General features: G+C 34.7%; 1 protein-coding gene across 1 annotated transcript in view; it reads right to left on the reverse strand.

The window, feature by feature from the left end:
* LOC128685668 (sodium-dependent neutral amino acid transporter B(0)AT3-like) overlaps positions 1 to 15,857 on the reverse strand; it is a 44,157-nt gene that overhangs the window by 19,517 nt on the left and 8,783 nt on the right. The window contains exons 3-5 of the mRNA XM_070088109.1: positions 15,124 to 15,281; positions 12,629 to 12,830; positions 10,312 to 10,471 (exon numbers count right to left, since the gene is read on the reverse strand). Of these exons, the coding sequence (XP_069944210.1) occupies positions 10,312 to 10,471; positions 12,629 to 12,830; positions 15,124 to 15,281 (520 nt within the window). The remainder of the gene's footprint in view (positions 1 to 10,311; positions 10,472 to 12,628; positions 12,831 to 15,123; positions 15,282 to 15,857) is intronic.

Here is a 15,857-nt window from a genome sequence, read left to right on the forward strand (position 1 = left end):
TCTTAATATTCGTGTTATGGTGGGAATAATAATGGGTTAAATAATGTCTGTTGGTAGAAGTAACAGGTAGCCCTTAGTATAAATTTGATCAACAGCTTAACCAACTTAAGATTATTTAAGTTTGTTATGAAACAATACTGAGGTGATGACTAAAATATCATCCACATAGTGGAGACATGTAATGTTGCTGGGAATGATGAATAACAAGCAGCTTCTGTGTTCAGGGTAGATGTTAATGAGCACAACACTGAGTTGTGATCCCTTTGTCATTCCCTTTTTTACATGGTAGAATTTCGGACTCGAAAGAGAACAGGTGGAAACTTTACTCATATCTCTACCAGTTGTATAAAGTTCTTAGGAGGAAGATTCAAGTGTAGCGAGATGTGGGTCTGGAGAAACTAGTCTGTTTTATGGAGACGTGACTGAATAATGTTCAAACTTTCCAGTTTCTTTTTTAGTTGTTTACACTGTTTATCACCAGTGTTTGTACCTACAAAATTTATGAGGAATGAAAAACATTTTATAACTTTCAACTTCTTTCTGTAAAATCATCTGTGGAATTCCTGAATAACTCATCATATATACATAAAGATAACAGATGTCGCTACCGTACAGACCAAATAACCAACACCAACACCACTCTCCCCACCTCAAGGGAAGGAAGGTTGCCTTAATCTCAGTACAAAAGAGTTACCCTCCCATTTCTTGAATAAAACCGGATTACCTCACATTCTCCCAGCACTATATGACCCTTTGGGATTTAATGAGTTTAATAATAACCAGATGTATTTCTGTCGCTGTATGATCCGAGGAAGGTAATCCCATATTCAGTAACCCACAGTCCCCTGGGTTTCAATGCACGAGATTGTAATTGTGGAGAGTGAGTCAGTATTAGCTGATAATGCAGTTAAATATTAGCCTTGAAGATCTGAAAGGAATTAAAAGAGACATTCACTAGTCATCACATGGAAACTAATATAAAAACAATTTAACTAAAATAGTAAATGAGGCTAAACAAAATCCAAATCGAATTCAAACATTTCCAAGAGACCAGAGAGACGACTATCCTCAAGTACACAAGCACATTAAGCTTGAAGCTGCTCAGAACCTGCATTATCAGGTTATCATCATGGAAGGGTTGAGGCTAATCAAATGTGATACTTAGCAATTATTGCATGTAAACCAGTCCAAACTTTTCTCTAAGGGAGATTTACGAGCTTTTAAAGTAAGTTTTACATAAGCTTCGTGTACATACCAGTAACATAAATTTTTTTAATAATGATCTTAAGGACACACACGTTACAGACACATAAAAGAACATTAGGTTGACTCAACCTGGGATAACCAAATAAAGTCATACACTGATTTATTTCTGATCAGAAGAGACATTTTCCAATTATTTTACTGAAACCAGTTTTATTAGTAAAACTATCACGTGATAACTTACACAACTTAACATCAAGAGATTGTTTCCTTTGAACAAAACACATCAACACTCAGTCTGAAGCTGACCAGATGATACATTCCCAGTTATTGCACAGAATCCGACAAAATTTGCGCCTACACAGCCTAAACCCATGAAAAGTTCCATCCAGTTCATACGATGCATCAATCACTGAAGATTGATGTTCACAATTGTTAAATTTTATTACAAAATAATGACAGGAGTCTGTCTCCTCTTATCACGTGGAATAAAAATTTGGGAATGATCTATGTATATAGCATTGTGCACAGGTCAGTCACACGTACGAATAGTCCCATGAATCTTGGTCAGGATAATTACACAAGTGTTGAAAATTTGAAGCCGATCGATTAACGTGTTCTCGACTAATAAACGAAAATTTGTAAGAAAGCAAATGAAAATGTTGTTGAGAATGTTCCGAAAAATACGAAAGTTCTCGTTAAACTTAAAAACATAAGAGAATATTTTTTTTTCAGTTTGCTTTCTTATATATATTTAATTTTTGATTCTCTACAGTCCTCTAAGAATCAATATTTTATTTTGATGTTTTTAAAAAATCTTATTTTATAAAACAGACAAAAAAAAAAAAAAGTAGACACCCACACAGCCCAAAAATAATGCAAAAATACTTATTAAGATACACCAACATTTAAGGTTTGAAGCTGACCTGAAGAGCTATTCTCTAGTTATTACATGGAAAACCATTTGCTGAATAAAATTGGTCAATCGAAATTTGGACAGTTCAGAGTGACAAGATGTTTTAATAAACCTTATCAATGGTAAAAGTTTGAAGCCGATCAGAAAAAAATCATTCTGGAGTAACTGATCTGAATCCGTGTTTTTTTTAACTCAGAAAAATTTTAAACTTGCATCTATTAGGACTAAACCTAAGTGGCATCGTCAATAATATAGAATCCATCGTCAATAATATAGAATCCATCGTCAATATTATAGAATCCATCGTCAATATTATGGAATCCATCGTCAGTATTATGGAATCCATCGTCAATAATATAGAATCCATCGTCAATAATATAGAATCCATCGTCAATAATATAGAATCCATCGTCAATAATATAGAATCCATCGTCAATATTATAGAATCCATCGTCAGTATTATGGAATCCATCGTCAGTATTACGGAATCCATCGTCAATACTATATAATCCATCGTCAATAATATAGAAGCCATCGTCAATAATATAGAATCCATCGTCAGTATTATAGAATCCATCGTCAATAATATAGAATCCATCGTCAATATTATAGAATCTATCGTCAATATTATAGAATCTATCGTCAATATTATAGAATCCATCGACAATATAGAACCCATCGTTAATATTATAGAATCCATCGTCAATATTATAGAATCTATCGTCAATATTATAGAATCTATCGTCAATATTATAGAATCTATCGTCAATATTATAGAATCCATCGTCAATAATATAGACTCCATCGTCAATATTATAGAATCCATCGTCAATATTATAGAATCCATCGTTAATATAGAATCCATCGTCAATAATATAGAATCCATCGTCAATATTATAGAATCCATCGTCAATATGGAATCCATCGTCAGTATTATGGAATCCATCGTCAATAATATATAATCCATCGTCAATAATATAGAATCCATCGTCAATATTATAGAATCCATCGTCAGTATTATAGAATCCATCGTCAATAATATAGAATCCATCGTCAATATTATAGAATCTATCGTCAATATTATAGAATCTATCGTCAATATTATAGAATCCATCGACAATATAGAACCCATCGTTAATATTATAGAATCCATCGTCAATATTATAGAATCTATCGTCAATATTATAGAATCTATCGTCAATATTATAGAATCTATCGTCAATATTATAGAATCCAACGTCAATAATATAGACTCCATCGTCAATATTATAGAATCCATCGTCAATATTATAGAATCCATCGTTAATATAGAATCCATCGTCAATAATATAGAATCCATCGTCAATATTATAGAATCCATCGTCAATATTATGGAATCCATCGTCAGTATTATGGAATCCATCGTCAATAATATATAATCCATCGTCAATAATATAGAATCCATCGTCAATATTATAGAATCCATCGTCAGTATTATAGAATCCATCGTCAATAATATAGAATCCATCGTCAATATTATAGAATCTTTCGTCAATATTATAGAATCTATCGTCAATATTATAGAATCCATCGACAATATAGAACCCATCGTTAATATTATAGAATCCATCGTCAATATTATAGAATCTATCGTCAATATTATAGAATCTATCGTCAATATTATAGAATCTATCGTCAATATTATAGAATCCATCGTCAATAATATAGACTCCATCGTCAATATTATAGAATCCATCGTCAATATTATAGAATCCATCGTTAATATAGAATCCATCGTCAATAATATAGAATCCATCGTCAATATTATAGAATCCATCGTCAATATTATGGAATCCATCGTCAGTATTATGGAATCCATCGTCAATAATATATAATCCATCGTCAATAATATAGAATCCATCGTCAATATTATAGAATCCATCGTCAATAATATAGAATCCATCGTCAATATTATAGAATCCATCGTCAATATTATAGAATCCATCGTCAATAATATAGAACTCATCGTCAATAATATAGAATCCATCGTCAATATTATAGAATCCATCGTCAATATTATAGAATCCATCGTCAATATAGAATCCATCGTCAATAATATAGAATCCATCGTCAATATTATAGAATATATCGTCAATAATATAGAATCCATCGTCAATAATATAGAATCCATCGTCAATATTATAGAATCCATCGTCAATATTATAGAATCCATCGTTAATATAGAATCCATCGTCAATAATATAGAATCCATCGTCAATATTATAGAATCCATCGTCAATATTATGGAATCCATCGTCAGTATTATGGAATCCATCGTCAATAATATATAATCCATCGTCAATATTATAGAATCCATCGTTAATATAGAATCCATCGTCAATAATATAGAATCCATCGTCAATATTATAGAATCCATCGTCAGTATTATAGAATCCATCGTCAATAATATAGAATCCATCGTCAATATTATAGAATCTATCGTCAATATTATAGAATCTATCGTCAATATTATAGAATCCATCGACAATATAGAACCCATCGTTAATATTATAGAATCCATCGTCAATATTATAGAATCTATCGTCAATATTATAGAAGCTATCGTCAATATTATAGAATCTATCGTCAATATTATAGAATCCATCGTCAATAATATAGACTCCATCGTCAATATTATAGAATCCATCGTCAATATTATAGAATCCATCGTTAATATAGAATCCATCGTCAATAATATAGAATCCATCGTCAATATTATAGAATCCATCGTCAATATTATGGAATCCATCGTCAGTATTATGGAATCCATCGTCAATAATATATAATCCATCGTCAATAATATAGAATCCATCGTCAATAATATAGAATCCATCGTCAATATTATAGAATCCATCGTCAATATTATAGAATCCATCGTCAATAATATAGAATCCATCGTCAATATTATAGAATCCATCGTCAATATTATAGAATCCATCGTCAATAATATAGAACTCATCGTCAATAATATAGAATCCATCGTCAATATTATAGAATCCATCGTCAATATTATAGAATCCATCGTCAATAATATAGAATCCATCGTCAATATTATAGAATATATCGTCAATAATATAGAATCCATCGTCAATAATATAGAATCCATCGTCAATATTATAGAATCCATCGTCAATATTATAGAATCCATCGTCAGTATTATAGAATCCATCGTCAATAATATAGAATACATCGTCAATAATATAGAATCCATCATCAATATTACAGAATCCATCGTCAATATTATAGAATCCATCGACATTAAAATAGAACCCATCGTCAATATTATAGAATCCATTGTCAATATTATAGAATCCATCGTCAATATTATAGAATCCATCGTCAATAATATAGAATCCATCGTCAATATTATAGAATCCATCGTCAATATTATAGAAACCATCGTCAGTATTATAGAATCCATCGTCAATATTATAGAATCCATCGTCAATAATATAGAATCCATCGTCAATAATATAGAATCCATCATCAATATTACAGAATCCATCGTCAATATTATAGAATCCATCGACAATAAAATAGAACCCATCGTCAATATTATAGAATCCATTGTCAATATTATAGAATCCATCGTCAATATTATAGAATCCATCGTCAATAATATAGAATCCATCGTCAATATTATAGAATCCATCGTCAATAATATAGAATCCATCGTCAATAATATAGAATCCATCGTCAATAATATAGAATCCATCGTCAATATTACAGAATCCATCGTCAATATTATAGAATCCATCGACAATAATATAGAACCCATCGTCAACATAGAATCCATCGTCAATAATATAGAATCCATCATCAATATTACAGAATCCATCGACAATAATATAGAATCCATCGTCAATATAGAATCCATCGTCAATATTATAGAATCCATCGTCAATATTATAGAATCCATCGTCAATATTATAGAATCCATCGTTAATAATATAGAATCCATCGTCAATAATATAGAATCCATCGTCAATATTATAGAATCCATCGTCAATAATATAGAATCCATCATCAATATTACAGAATCCATCGTCAATATTATAGAATCCATCGACAATAATATAGAACCCATCGTCAATATTATAGAATCCATCGTCAATATTATAGAATCCATCGTCAATATTATAGAATCCATCGTCAATAATATAGAATCCATCGTCAATATTATAGAATCCATCGTCAATTTTATAGAATCCATCGTCAATATTATAGAATCCATCGTCAATATTATAGAATCCATCGTTAATAATATAGAATCCATCGTCAATAATATAGAATCCATCGTCAATATTATAGAATCCATCGTCAATAATATAGAATCCATCGTCAATAATATAGAATCCATCGTCAATAATATAGAATCCATCGTCAATATTACAGAATCTATCGTCAATATTATAGAATCCATTGACAATAATATAGAAACCATCGTCAATATAGAATCCATCGTCAATAATATAGAATCCATCATCAATATTACAGAATCCATCGACAATAATATAGAACCCATCGTCAATATAGAATCCATCGTCAATATTATAGAATCCATCGTCAATATTATAGAAGCCATCGTCAATATTATAGAATCCATCGTCAATAATATAGAATCCATCGTCAATATTATAGAATCCATCGCTAATAATATAGAATCCATCGTCAATAATATAGAATCCATCGTCAATGTTATAGAATCCATCGTCAATAATATAGAATCCATCGTCAATATTATAGAATCCATCGTCAATATTATAGAATCCATCGTCAATATTATAGAATCCATCGTCAATATTATAGAATCCATCGTCAATATTATAGAATCCATCGTCAATAATATAGAATCCATCGTCAATAATATAGAATCCATCGTCAGTAATATAGAATCCATCGTCAATATTATAGAATCCATCGACAATAATATAGAATCCATCGTCAATATTATAGAATCCATCGTCAATATTATAGAATCCATCGTCAGTATTATAGAATCCATCGTCAATAATATAGAATCCATCGTCAATATTATAGAATCCATCGTCAATATTATAGAATCCATCGTCAATATTATAGTATCCATCGTTAATATAGAATCCATCGTCTATATTATAGAATCCATCGTTAATATAGAATCCATCGTCAATATTATAGAATCCATCGTCAATATTATAGAATCCATCGTCAATATTATGGAATCCATCGTTAATATTATAGAATCCATCGTTAATAATATAGAATCCATCGTCAATATTATAGAATCCATCGTCAATAATATAGAATCCATCGTCAATAATATAGAATCCATCATCAATATTATGGAATCCATCGTCTATATTATAGAATCCATCGTTAATATAGAATCCATCGTCAATATTATAGAATCCATCGTCAATATTATAGAATCCATCGTCAATATTATAGAATCCATCGTCAATATTATAGAATCCATCGTCAATATTATAGAATCCATCGTTAATAATATAGAATCCATCGTCAATATTATAGAATCCATCGTCAATAATATAGAATCCATCGTCAATATTATAGAATCCATCGTCAATAATATAGAATCCATCGTCAATATTATAGAATCCATCGTCAATAATATAGAATCCAAAGTCAATTATATAGAATTTATCGTCAATAATATAGAATCCATCGTCAATTATATAGAATCCATCGTCAATAATATAGAATCCATGACTCACGAAATCGTAATGACACGATTGCAAACAAACCATACCACGGGCGGGATTTGAACCCGCGGTCAGAGAGTCTCAAAACTCCAGACCGTCGCGTTAGCTAGAGTTCGTCACGGCCACGCTAGCTGGAGATTCGTCTGTGAAAACTTGCATTTGTGGTCACAGTGGTGCCTATGCTAACCTTCCTATGGTGTAGAAATATACCTAGTTGGACGAATCTTAAAAGCTAGCTGGCCCAGTGGCTAACGCGACGGTCTGGAGTTTTGAGGCTCTCTGACCGCGGGTTCATATCCCGCCCGTGGTATGGTTTTTACAAAATCCATCGTCAGTATTATAGAATCCATCGTCAATAATATAGAATCCATCGTCAATATTATAGAATCCATCGTCAATAATATAGAATCCATCGTCAATATTATAGAATCCATCGTCAATATTATAGAATCCATCGTCAGTAATATAGAATCCATCGTCAATATTATAGAATCCATCGTCAGTAATATAGAATCCATCGTCAATATTATAGAATCCATCGTCAGTATTATAGAATCCATCGTCAATAATATAGAATCCATCGTCAATATTATAGAATCCATCGTCAATAATATAGAATCCATCGTCAATATTATAGAATCCATCGTCAATATTATAGAATCCATCGTCAATATTATAGAATCCATCGTCAATATTATAGAATCCATCGTCAGTAATATAGAATCCAACGTCAATATTATAGAATCCATCGTCAGTATTATAGAATCCATCGTCAATATTATAGAATCCATCGTCAATATTATAGAATCCATCGTCAGTAATATAGAATCCAACGTCAATATTATAGAATCCATCGTCAATATTATAGAATCCATCGTCAATATTATAGAATCCATCGTCAATATTATAGAATCCATCGTCAGTAATATAGAATCCAACGTCAATATTATAGAATCCATCGTCAGTAATATAGAATCCAACGTCAATATTATAGAATCCATCATCAGTATTTTGAAGACAATTGGAAGGAGCATTGTTTAGTTATTGAGTAAAAAAATTAAATTTGCTGTTTATTCAGTAATGACAAACTGAAACTTATGCCACCCAAGAGCAGAGTGTCAAAGCTCTGTATTCTGGAAACCACACCAGTGGTGAAAGTTTGATTTTATTTTAAGTTATTTTTTTAATTTTTTCTACATGAACAAATTTGTCAACACACACTAAACTTAATAGTTAATATCCTGACCCTAAGATGCATCAGCCATTAAATAATAAAGTATTTAGAAGATAAATAATTCACACTATTTTACACATAAAATCATTAAATCTGCTGTACCAACACTGCACCAACACTGCACCAACACTGTACCAACACTGCACCAACACTGCACCAACACTGCACCAACACCTTTTAGAAGGTTTGAAACTCTGTTACTGAGGATTTCCGAATGTTATTCAAGGCATTCCAGGTGTGTAGAATAGAGTGTCTGTGGGAATGATTGATTAGGTTAGTGAGCCTAGTCAAGCCATTTATGGATTTTAGCCCAGAAACCTCCCATCCTATTTCTTTGCCCGAATTTATTTCTTACCTCTAGTTACACACATTCAGTTGTGTTGAAATGGATGCAACTGTTGATCTCTGGTGGAGGGATGCGGCAGGCCCCCCACACAGGTTCCCAAAGTACAAGGACTTGAGGTACTTACGTGGAGCGTGGGGGTCGCTTGAGGCCGTGGACACCTGAGATACCTGTACAAGACATGTGTAACCGCCTGGTACAGTATCAAGATAGTCGTTATCGTAGTGAAATATTATCTAATTCGGGTTGTAATGTGCTATCGAATGTTAGAGTACTTCACTGCACAAGACCTGCCATAGGATAAGTCGTTCTAACACTAGGCTGTTAATAAACTGACGCTTCAGTAAAGTCTCGTTCACTCGCCTGGTCACCAGCTCTAGTGTCGTGTGTGACTAGTTGCAGTAGGCAGCTCCTACATACCCAATGGCACTCGCCGTACAAGTGCCCACTGCTGACAACTGTGTAGGTTGTGAGAAGTGATGTAGTTACTAAACTAAATTATTCTATGTGTAACTAGCTTAACTTAAATAAAAGAGTGTGGAACCCCCAAGTAGACAGGTTTTAATAGTTAGGGAGGTTTTTAATGATTTGGGAAATCAAAGACTGCACGATTTTGCACGCCAGGATGCCGGAAATAGGTTCAACATCTTTGGTCATGGGACACTTGAACATACTAGTTTCTCCAAGAATTTGGGCCTTCTTACCGTAAACAAGCGTTGAAAATATAAAGATGAGAGGAAGAGGCGTTCTAGAGTTATGAGCAAAATAAAATCGAAAAGTTAAAGGACGATAAAAAAAAAAAAAAGAATGGAAAATAATTCAGACAATCTCTTAAAGGTATCCTTTCGAGGATACCAAATATATGACTAACCTCTTGATCCCGTAGATGTAACTGATGCCGAGACACTCGAAGAGGCCGATCACCAGGAGAGGAATGTTGCCAGCAAAGGCATCGAAGAGTTGAAAGACATAGTTGCCAGCCCCGTGAGTGAAGATGAGGGAGATGATGAAGCAGAGGCCGCACACCAACCCTGCACGAGGTGGCAACACTGCTCTTACTACCAACAATAATGGTTTTATTTATCATTTAAATTAATGGTAACTCTCTACTTCCACTACCGTCTCAAGTATTTATCTTCTGTATTATATTAAAAAACACCGGTGGGCAAAACGTCTCCAGTATTTATTCTCTAAACTGAACTGAAAAAAAAAACATTGGCAAAACTTCTACATCAATAAAAATATCCAGGTGTTACACGTGTGTCTTGTGATGGAAATGATTTAGAAAACCAACACACTGAAGAATGAGACACATGTGCAACATTCGGGAATCTTTATTACGAAACGTTTAACCAGCCAGTTGCTTCTTCAGTCCAGTACACAGAAGAACTGTGGAATATGAGGGACTGATAACTTCATACTCCTCCTCATTTTCCACCGTTTTTGTCTATATTAGACTGAAGAAGCCTCTGGCTGGCGAAGTTTCCTCAATAAAGATTCCCCAATATTGCAGAGGTGACACATTCTTCAACAAGTGTCTTATTTATTCTTTAACTGAAATATTGTTTCACTTATTAATATACAATTTTATTAACGTTCCTGAGAGTGGCTGTCTTTATCTGCTAAGTTAAGTTCTTACAGGTCTTGTTGCTGCATTATTTACCGATTATCATTGTATAATCACTATCAACAAAGAGAGAGAGAGAGAGAGAGAGAGAGAGAGAGAGAGAGTAACCTAGGCTGTGTCACGTGGCTTATTCAGCTGCAGTAATCAAGGTCCGAGTTAAAACCTTAAAACGATGAGGTTTAACATGCACTAATATAACATCCACCTCCCACTTGTCTGCCTAACGTTATGTACCCACCACTCACCTGCTCCACAATGATCATGTCATAATGAATCACTTTGCATTCTGGAAGCAAACTCAAATATAAATGAAAAAAAAAAAAGGCTGATAAACTCCCTTTCCATGATTCGGCAAATAGTACAAACCTTATTACGAACATCTCAGGAAAGGGACAGCACATGTGGCTAAGCAACTTGATTAATAAAGCTTCTTGTAATGATGGAAGCATTAGTACGTTTATTTAGGTATAAGTATGCATAAGTACAATTATCATACATAGCGTAAAATACCTTGGTACTTTTAGCATGGACTTGCCACGGGTCAGGTCCTGCCCATTTTAGCTGTGATGAAAATATTTAGGTAAAGTATATAGAAAAGTTAAGCACTCGAGCAGAAACTAAACTATTTTACATCTCATGATCAGTAAGTGAAAGTTTATATTATTGTCTTGTTTCTTATTGTGTATGTATTAATGTTCTTTTTTTTACGACTGATGAGGTATGAAAAACTCGTGGAATGTTTCCATATATTTACATTACAGTGGTTCATTTCAAAAAAAAAAAAAATAATTTTGCTGCCAGAGAATTATTCTATACATTGTGAATTCATATATTAAAAGACTGATAAATACTTAAAACCAACATATAATGAAAAAACTAAAAGAAGTCAAAGAGTTGTGTAAAAGGACGCTCAATACTGTGGCCTAAATATTATAACACTAAAATAGTGACCAGATTAAACCAAAGAACAGTGTTGACGATGGTGTGTTTTTGCATGGCAAGAAAGGTCCAGAAAAGAATATATGCATAAGAAACGGGAAATAAATAGTGTACATGAACACAAGAGCAGTGTTGTGTTCTGTCATGCACTCGACTGTCATAATCATAATGTAGATTGTGACACATGCAAACTATTATTCAGAGCTGATAACTTTATGCCAACCCATATCGAATCGGATCTAAATATTAAACTAAAGGACAATTTAAATTTTGTACACGATTATTTGCATCCAAGTTAGTGGTAAAATTTACAAAGCGTTTAGTAATGATGATGCTGGTGGACAACAAATCAAATAGGTCTGATCATACCGTTTTGTGACGAGATCAGTGAAGGTCAGATCTTACCTCATCGTGGCGATGATTATCTAGCAGTGAGATCGGTAATTTATCACTGCAAATAATGGTTTTCAACTGTATTATTGCAGCATTTAAATGAGGTGAAATTTGACTTGTACTAGCATTCTTTTGAGAAATGGAATTTATCCACAGTGGATAATATAATTTTTTTTTTTTTTGCTAGATATGGAAATGTGTTTTTCCTGGAGCTGTAATATTTGTGTACCTGAGAGTGCCTCCTTCCGGAGCTGAGGCAGGACCTTGAGGTCGATGAGGGAGGAGATGACGCCCTCGAGGGTGCCAAACTGGGAGTCGGCACCCAGGGTGAAGAGCATCAGGAAAAAGAGGATGGCCCACAGCGGCGGGAAGGGGAACTGGTTAATGGCCTCCGTGAAGACAATGAAGGCTAGACCAGTCCCCGCTGCTGACTGGTGAGAGGAGACACGGGGTGAGGGACGACCATGTCAGTGACCAGTCAGAGGGAAGATAAGGAAGATGGTGTTCCCTTATGGAAGATAGTGTTCCCCTCATACATTGTCATAGGGAGAGGCATAACTAAAGTTGATGCTTTCTCATACACACCTCTAAAGTTAGTAGTAAACAATACTGGTCTACCCTCAAAGTTACTAGTAAATAATACTGGTCCACCTTCAAAGTTACTAGTAAATAATACTGGTTCACCTTCAAAGTTACTAGTAAATAATACTGGTTCACCTTCAAAGTTACTAGTAAATAATATTGGTTCACCGCTAAATTTACCATTTACGGTAAACAATACCGGTGGATCTCTATAGTATATGACAAACAATGCTGGTGCACCTCTAAAGTTATTGTATGAGAAACAATACTAATAACTTTAGAGGTGCATCATCATTGCTCCCCATGCTAGTAACTTCAGAGTTAGAGATGCATCGGTATTGTATATTGTCCTATTAACTTTATGGGTGCACCAATATTTTGTACCATACTGCTATATTTTGAGGTGCATCAGTATTGGTTTACCATTCTCGTGCACCTGTAGTTACATTTCATTTGCAGTAACTCTGCACACAGGTTATATTAACACTCTCAACATTTTAAGAATTAGCCTCATGGTCACATATATAGTCTTTCTCTCGCACTTTCCTGACGGAGAACCAAGCTTCCACCAGCCCCTTGCTGAGAAGGACCACACCGGATTGCCAGATCACATTAATAATAATAATAATAATAATAATAATAATAATATGCTTCAAGGTTTCATTAACAAGCACCCGCCTTCCTGTGTTCTGTGGATTTTTTTTTTTTATAATTTTCCTAAATTTGGAGTATATAAATGTAAACAGATAATAATGTGAGTAAAATTGTGACTCTGATAGACCTAGAAATTACGAGTGAAGGTTGGGTGCGCAGTGACCGCGGAGTGATACGGGGAGAGACGCTGACAATATGGCGATGTATTACTGTAAAGTGTCATTGAGGCCGAAAAATGGATTTATCGGTTGGAATCAAGAATGAGAAATTTCTTTAACATCATCAACAAAGAAATATGGATAAATATAGGGAAAAAACAGCTATAATAAGGCTGCACGAATAAAAAAATAAGAGGACAAGAGATCTCCAGGGATCCACATCAGCTGTTAAGTGCACCTTCTCTCTCAGTAGTCTGCAGGGGTTGGCCAACTGTCTGTTAGTCATTGTTTAGGGAGGTGTTTTACCCACAAATACTGAATGTTTATATAACTGGTGAATAAATAAAAATGTTACATAATAGTAGCAAACATGGTGGACCCAACAATGTTCCCTGAGTCAGGTCATTATTCATTTCTTATACAATCCATACCTTTTAATTTACCAGAGTTACTGGTTTTATTAAATGTTAATTCAATTACTGATAGGTCCAACTTTGTGTGAGGGAGGTTTGAAGTGAGTGGGCATCGAAGGAGGTGCAGTGTTGTGACCTTCTGTAAGTCCCACCTAGCTCTGAGGTACAACTATCAACAGTAAGTGAAATGTTTATTTTAGTTGTACCTGGCCAAAATTATGTGCATGTAAGAATTCAAGTTAATGCCTGTGAACCATGTACATAATTTCTCACAAGTTCATCTTGGATGTCACAAGGACCTACATTACTGAGTTTCTCTTGGATGTCTCAAGGACCATAACTTCCTGAATTCATCTTAGATATATCAAGGACCTTTTTCTTGAGATACGCTTGGGTGTCAGAATAACCTACTTCACGTTCCTCTTGGATGTCATAAGTACCTACCTTCTTGACTTCCTCTTGGATGTCACAGGAACTTGCACCCTTAAGTTCCTTGAGGACGATAGTGATTTTTTTTTTTAGGTAGCTTGTGTTCCTCGTGGATGTTATAATGAGTTCCTCTTTGACATTACAGTGACTTAATTTCTTGACTTCCTCGTGGATGTCCCAAGAATCTACCTTCTTGAGTTCCTCTTGGATGTTTGAGAGAGACTTCCGAGTTCCTCTTGGATGTTTGATAGACCTTCCTGAGTTCGTCTTGAATGTCTGATAGACCTTCCTGAGTTCGTCTTGAATGTCTGACAGACCTTCCTGAGTTCCTCTTGAATGTCTAATAGACCTTCCTGAGTTCCTCTTGAATGTTTGATAGACCTTCCTGAGTTCCTTTTGGACCTCACACCGACCTACCTTCTTCAGTTCTTCTTAACCACACAATAACCCACCTTCATGAATTCCTCCTGGACGTCACAAGGACCCACCTTCTTGAGTTCCTCATTGATGTCACAGAGTGGAAGAGAGATGTTGCGCCGAGCGAGAAGATCATACAGCTCAGCACCAGGAACTGTCTCGTTGAGGGAGGCCACTGTGATGTTCCTCTCCGCCAGGCACCTGTCGTGCGTCTGATGAGCCTTGAACCCTGTCAAGACCAACACTGAGATGAGAGGGAAGCAGAGGGTAGTAGAGGTGTGTGTGTGTATGTGTGTGTGTGTATGTGTGTGTGTGTGTGTGTGTGTGTGTGTGTGTGTGTGTGTGTGTGTGTGTGTGTGTGTGTGTGACTGCGGTTTTCGTTGAGGCTATCTACTGAGAAATACTTGACTAGTGTGTAAGAACTAATGTTTACCCGAAAGTGCTGGGTATAGTAAAACAGAAGGCTCTCTCCTTCCTCTTCACTTCCTACTGACAGACGTACTGTTAAATGTGCACAAAGGTATAACAGGAATTTAATATGAAGCAGTTTAGGTGAGCACATGCCATTTCCTCATGGCCTATATTGTGTTTGTGTGTGACATCAGAGTACAATCCGTTCCAGTGCTCTCCAGGGGCGGAATTACTGTGAAACTAAGGAAGCTTAAAGCTTCAGGGCTTCTAATGCCGGAGGAGCCCCAGAAGCCGCTTTAGTACACATTGCCTAAAAAGCCTGTGTCTACTATATAATATAGGGTTGCGAAGGGGCCCCCATAACATGTTTGTTCAAGCTTCAGGGCCACAAAAA

The sequence above is a fragment of the Cherax quadricarinatus genome, chromosome 23, assembly GCF_038502225.1.
Source record: "Cherax quadricarinatus isolate ZL_2023a chromosome 23, ASM3850222v1, whole genome shotgun sequence".
In the NCBI taxonomy this organism is placed as follows: Eukaryota; Metazoa; Arthropoda; class Malacostraca; order Decapoda; family Parastacidae; genus Cherax; species Cherax quadricarinatus.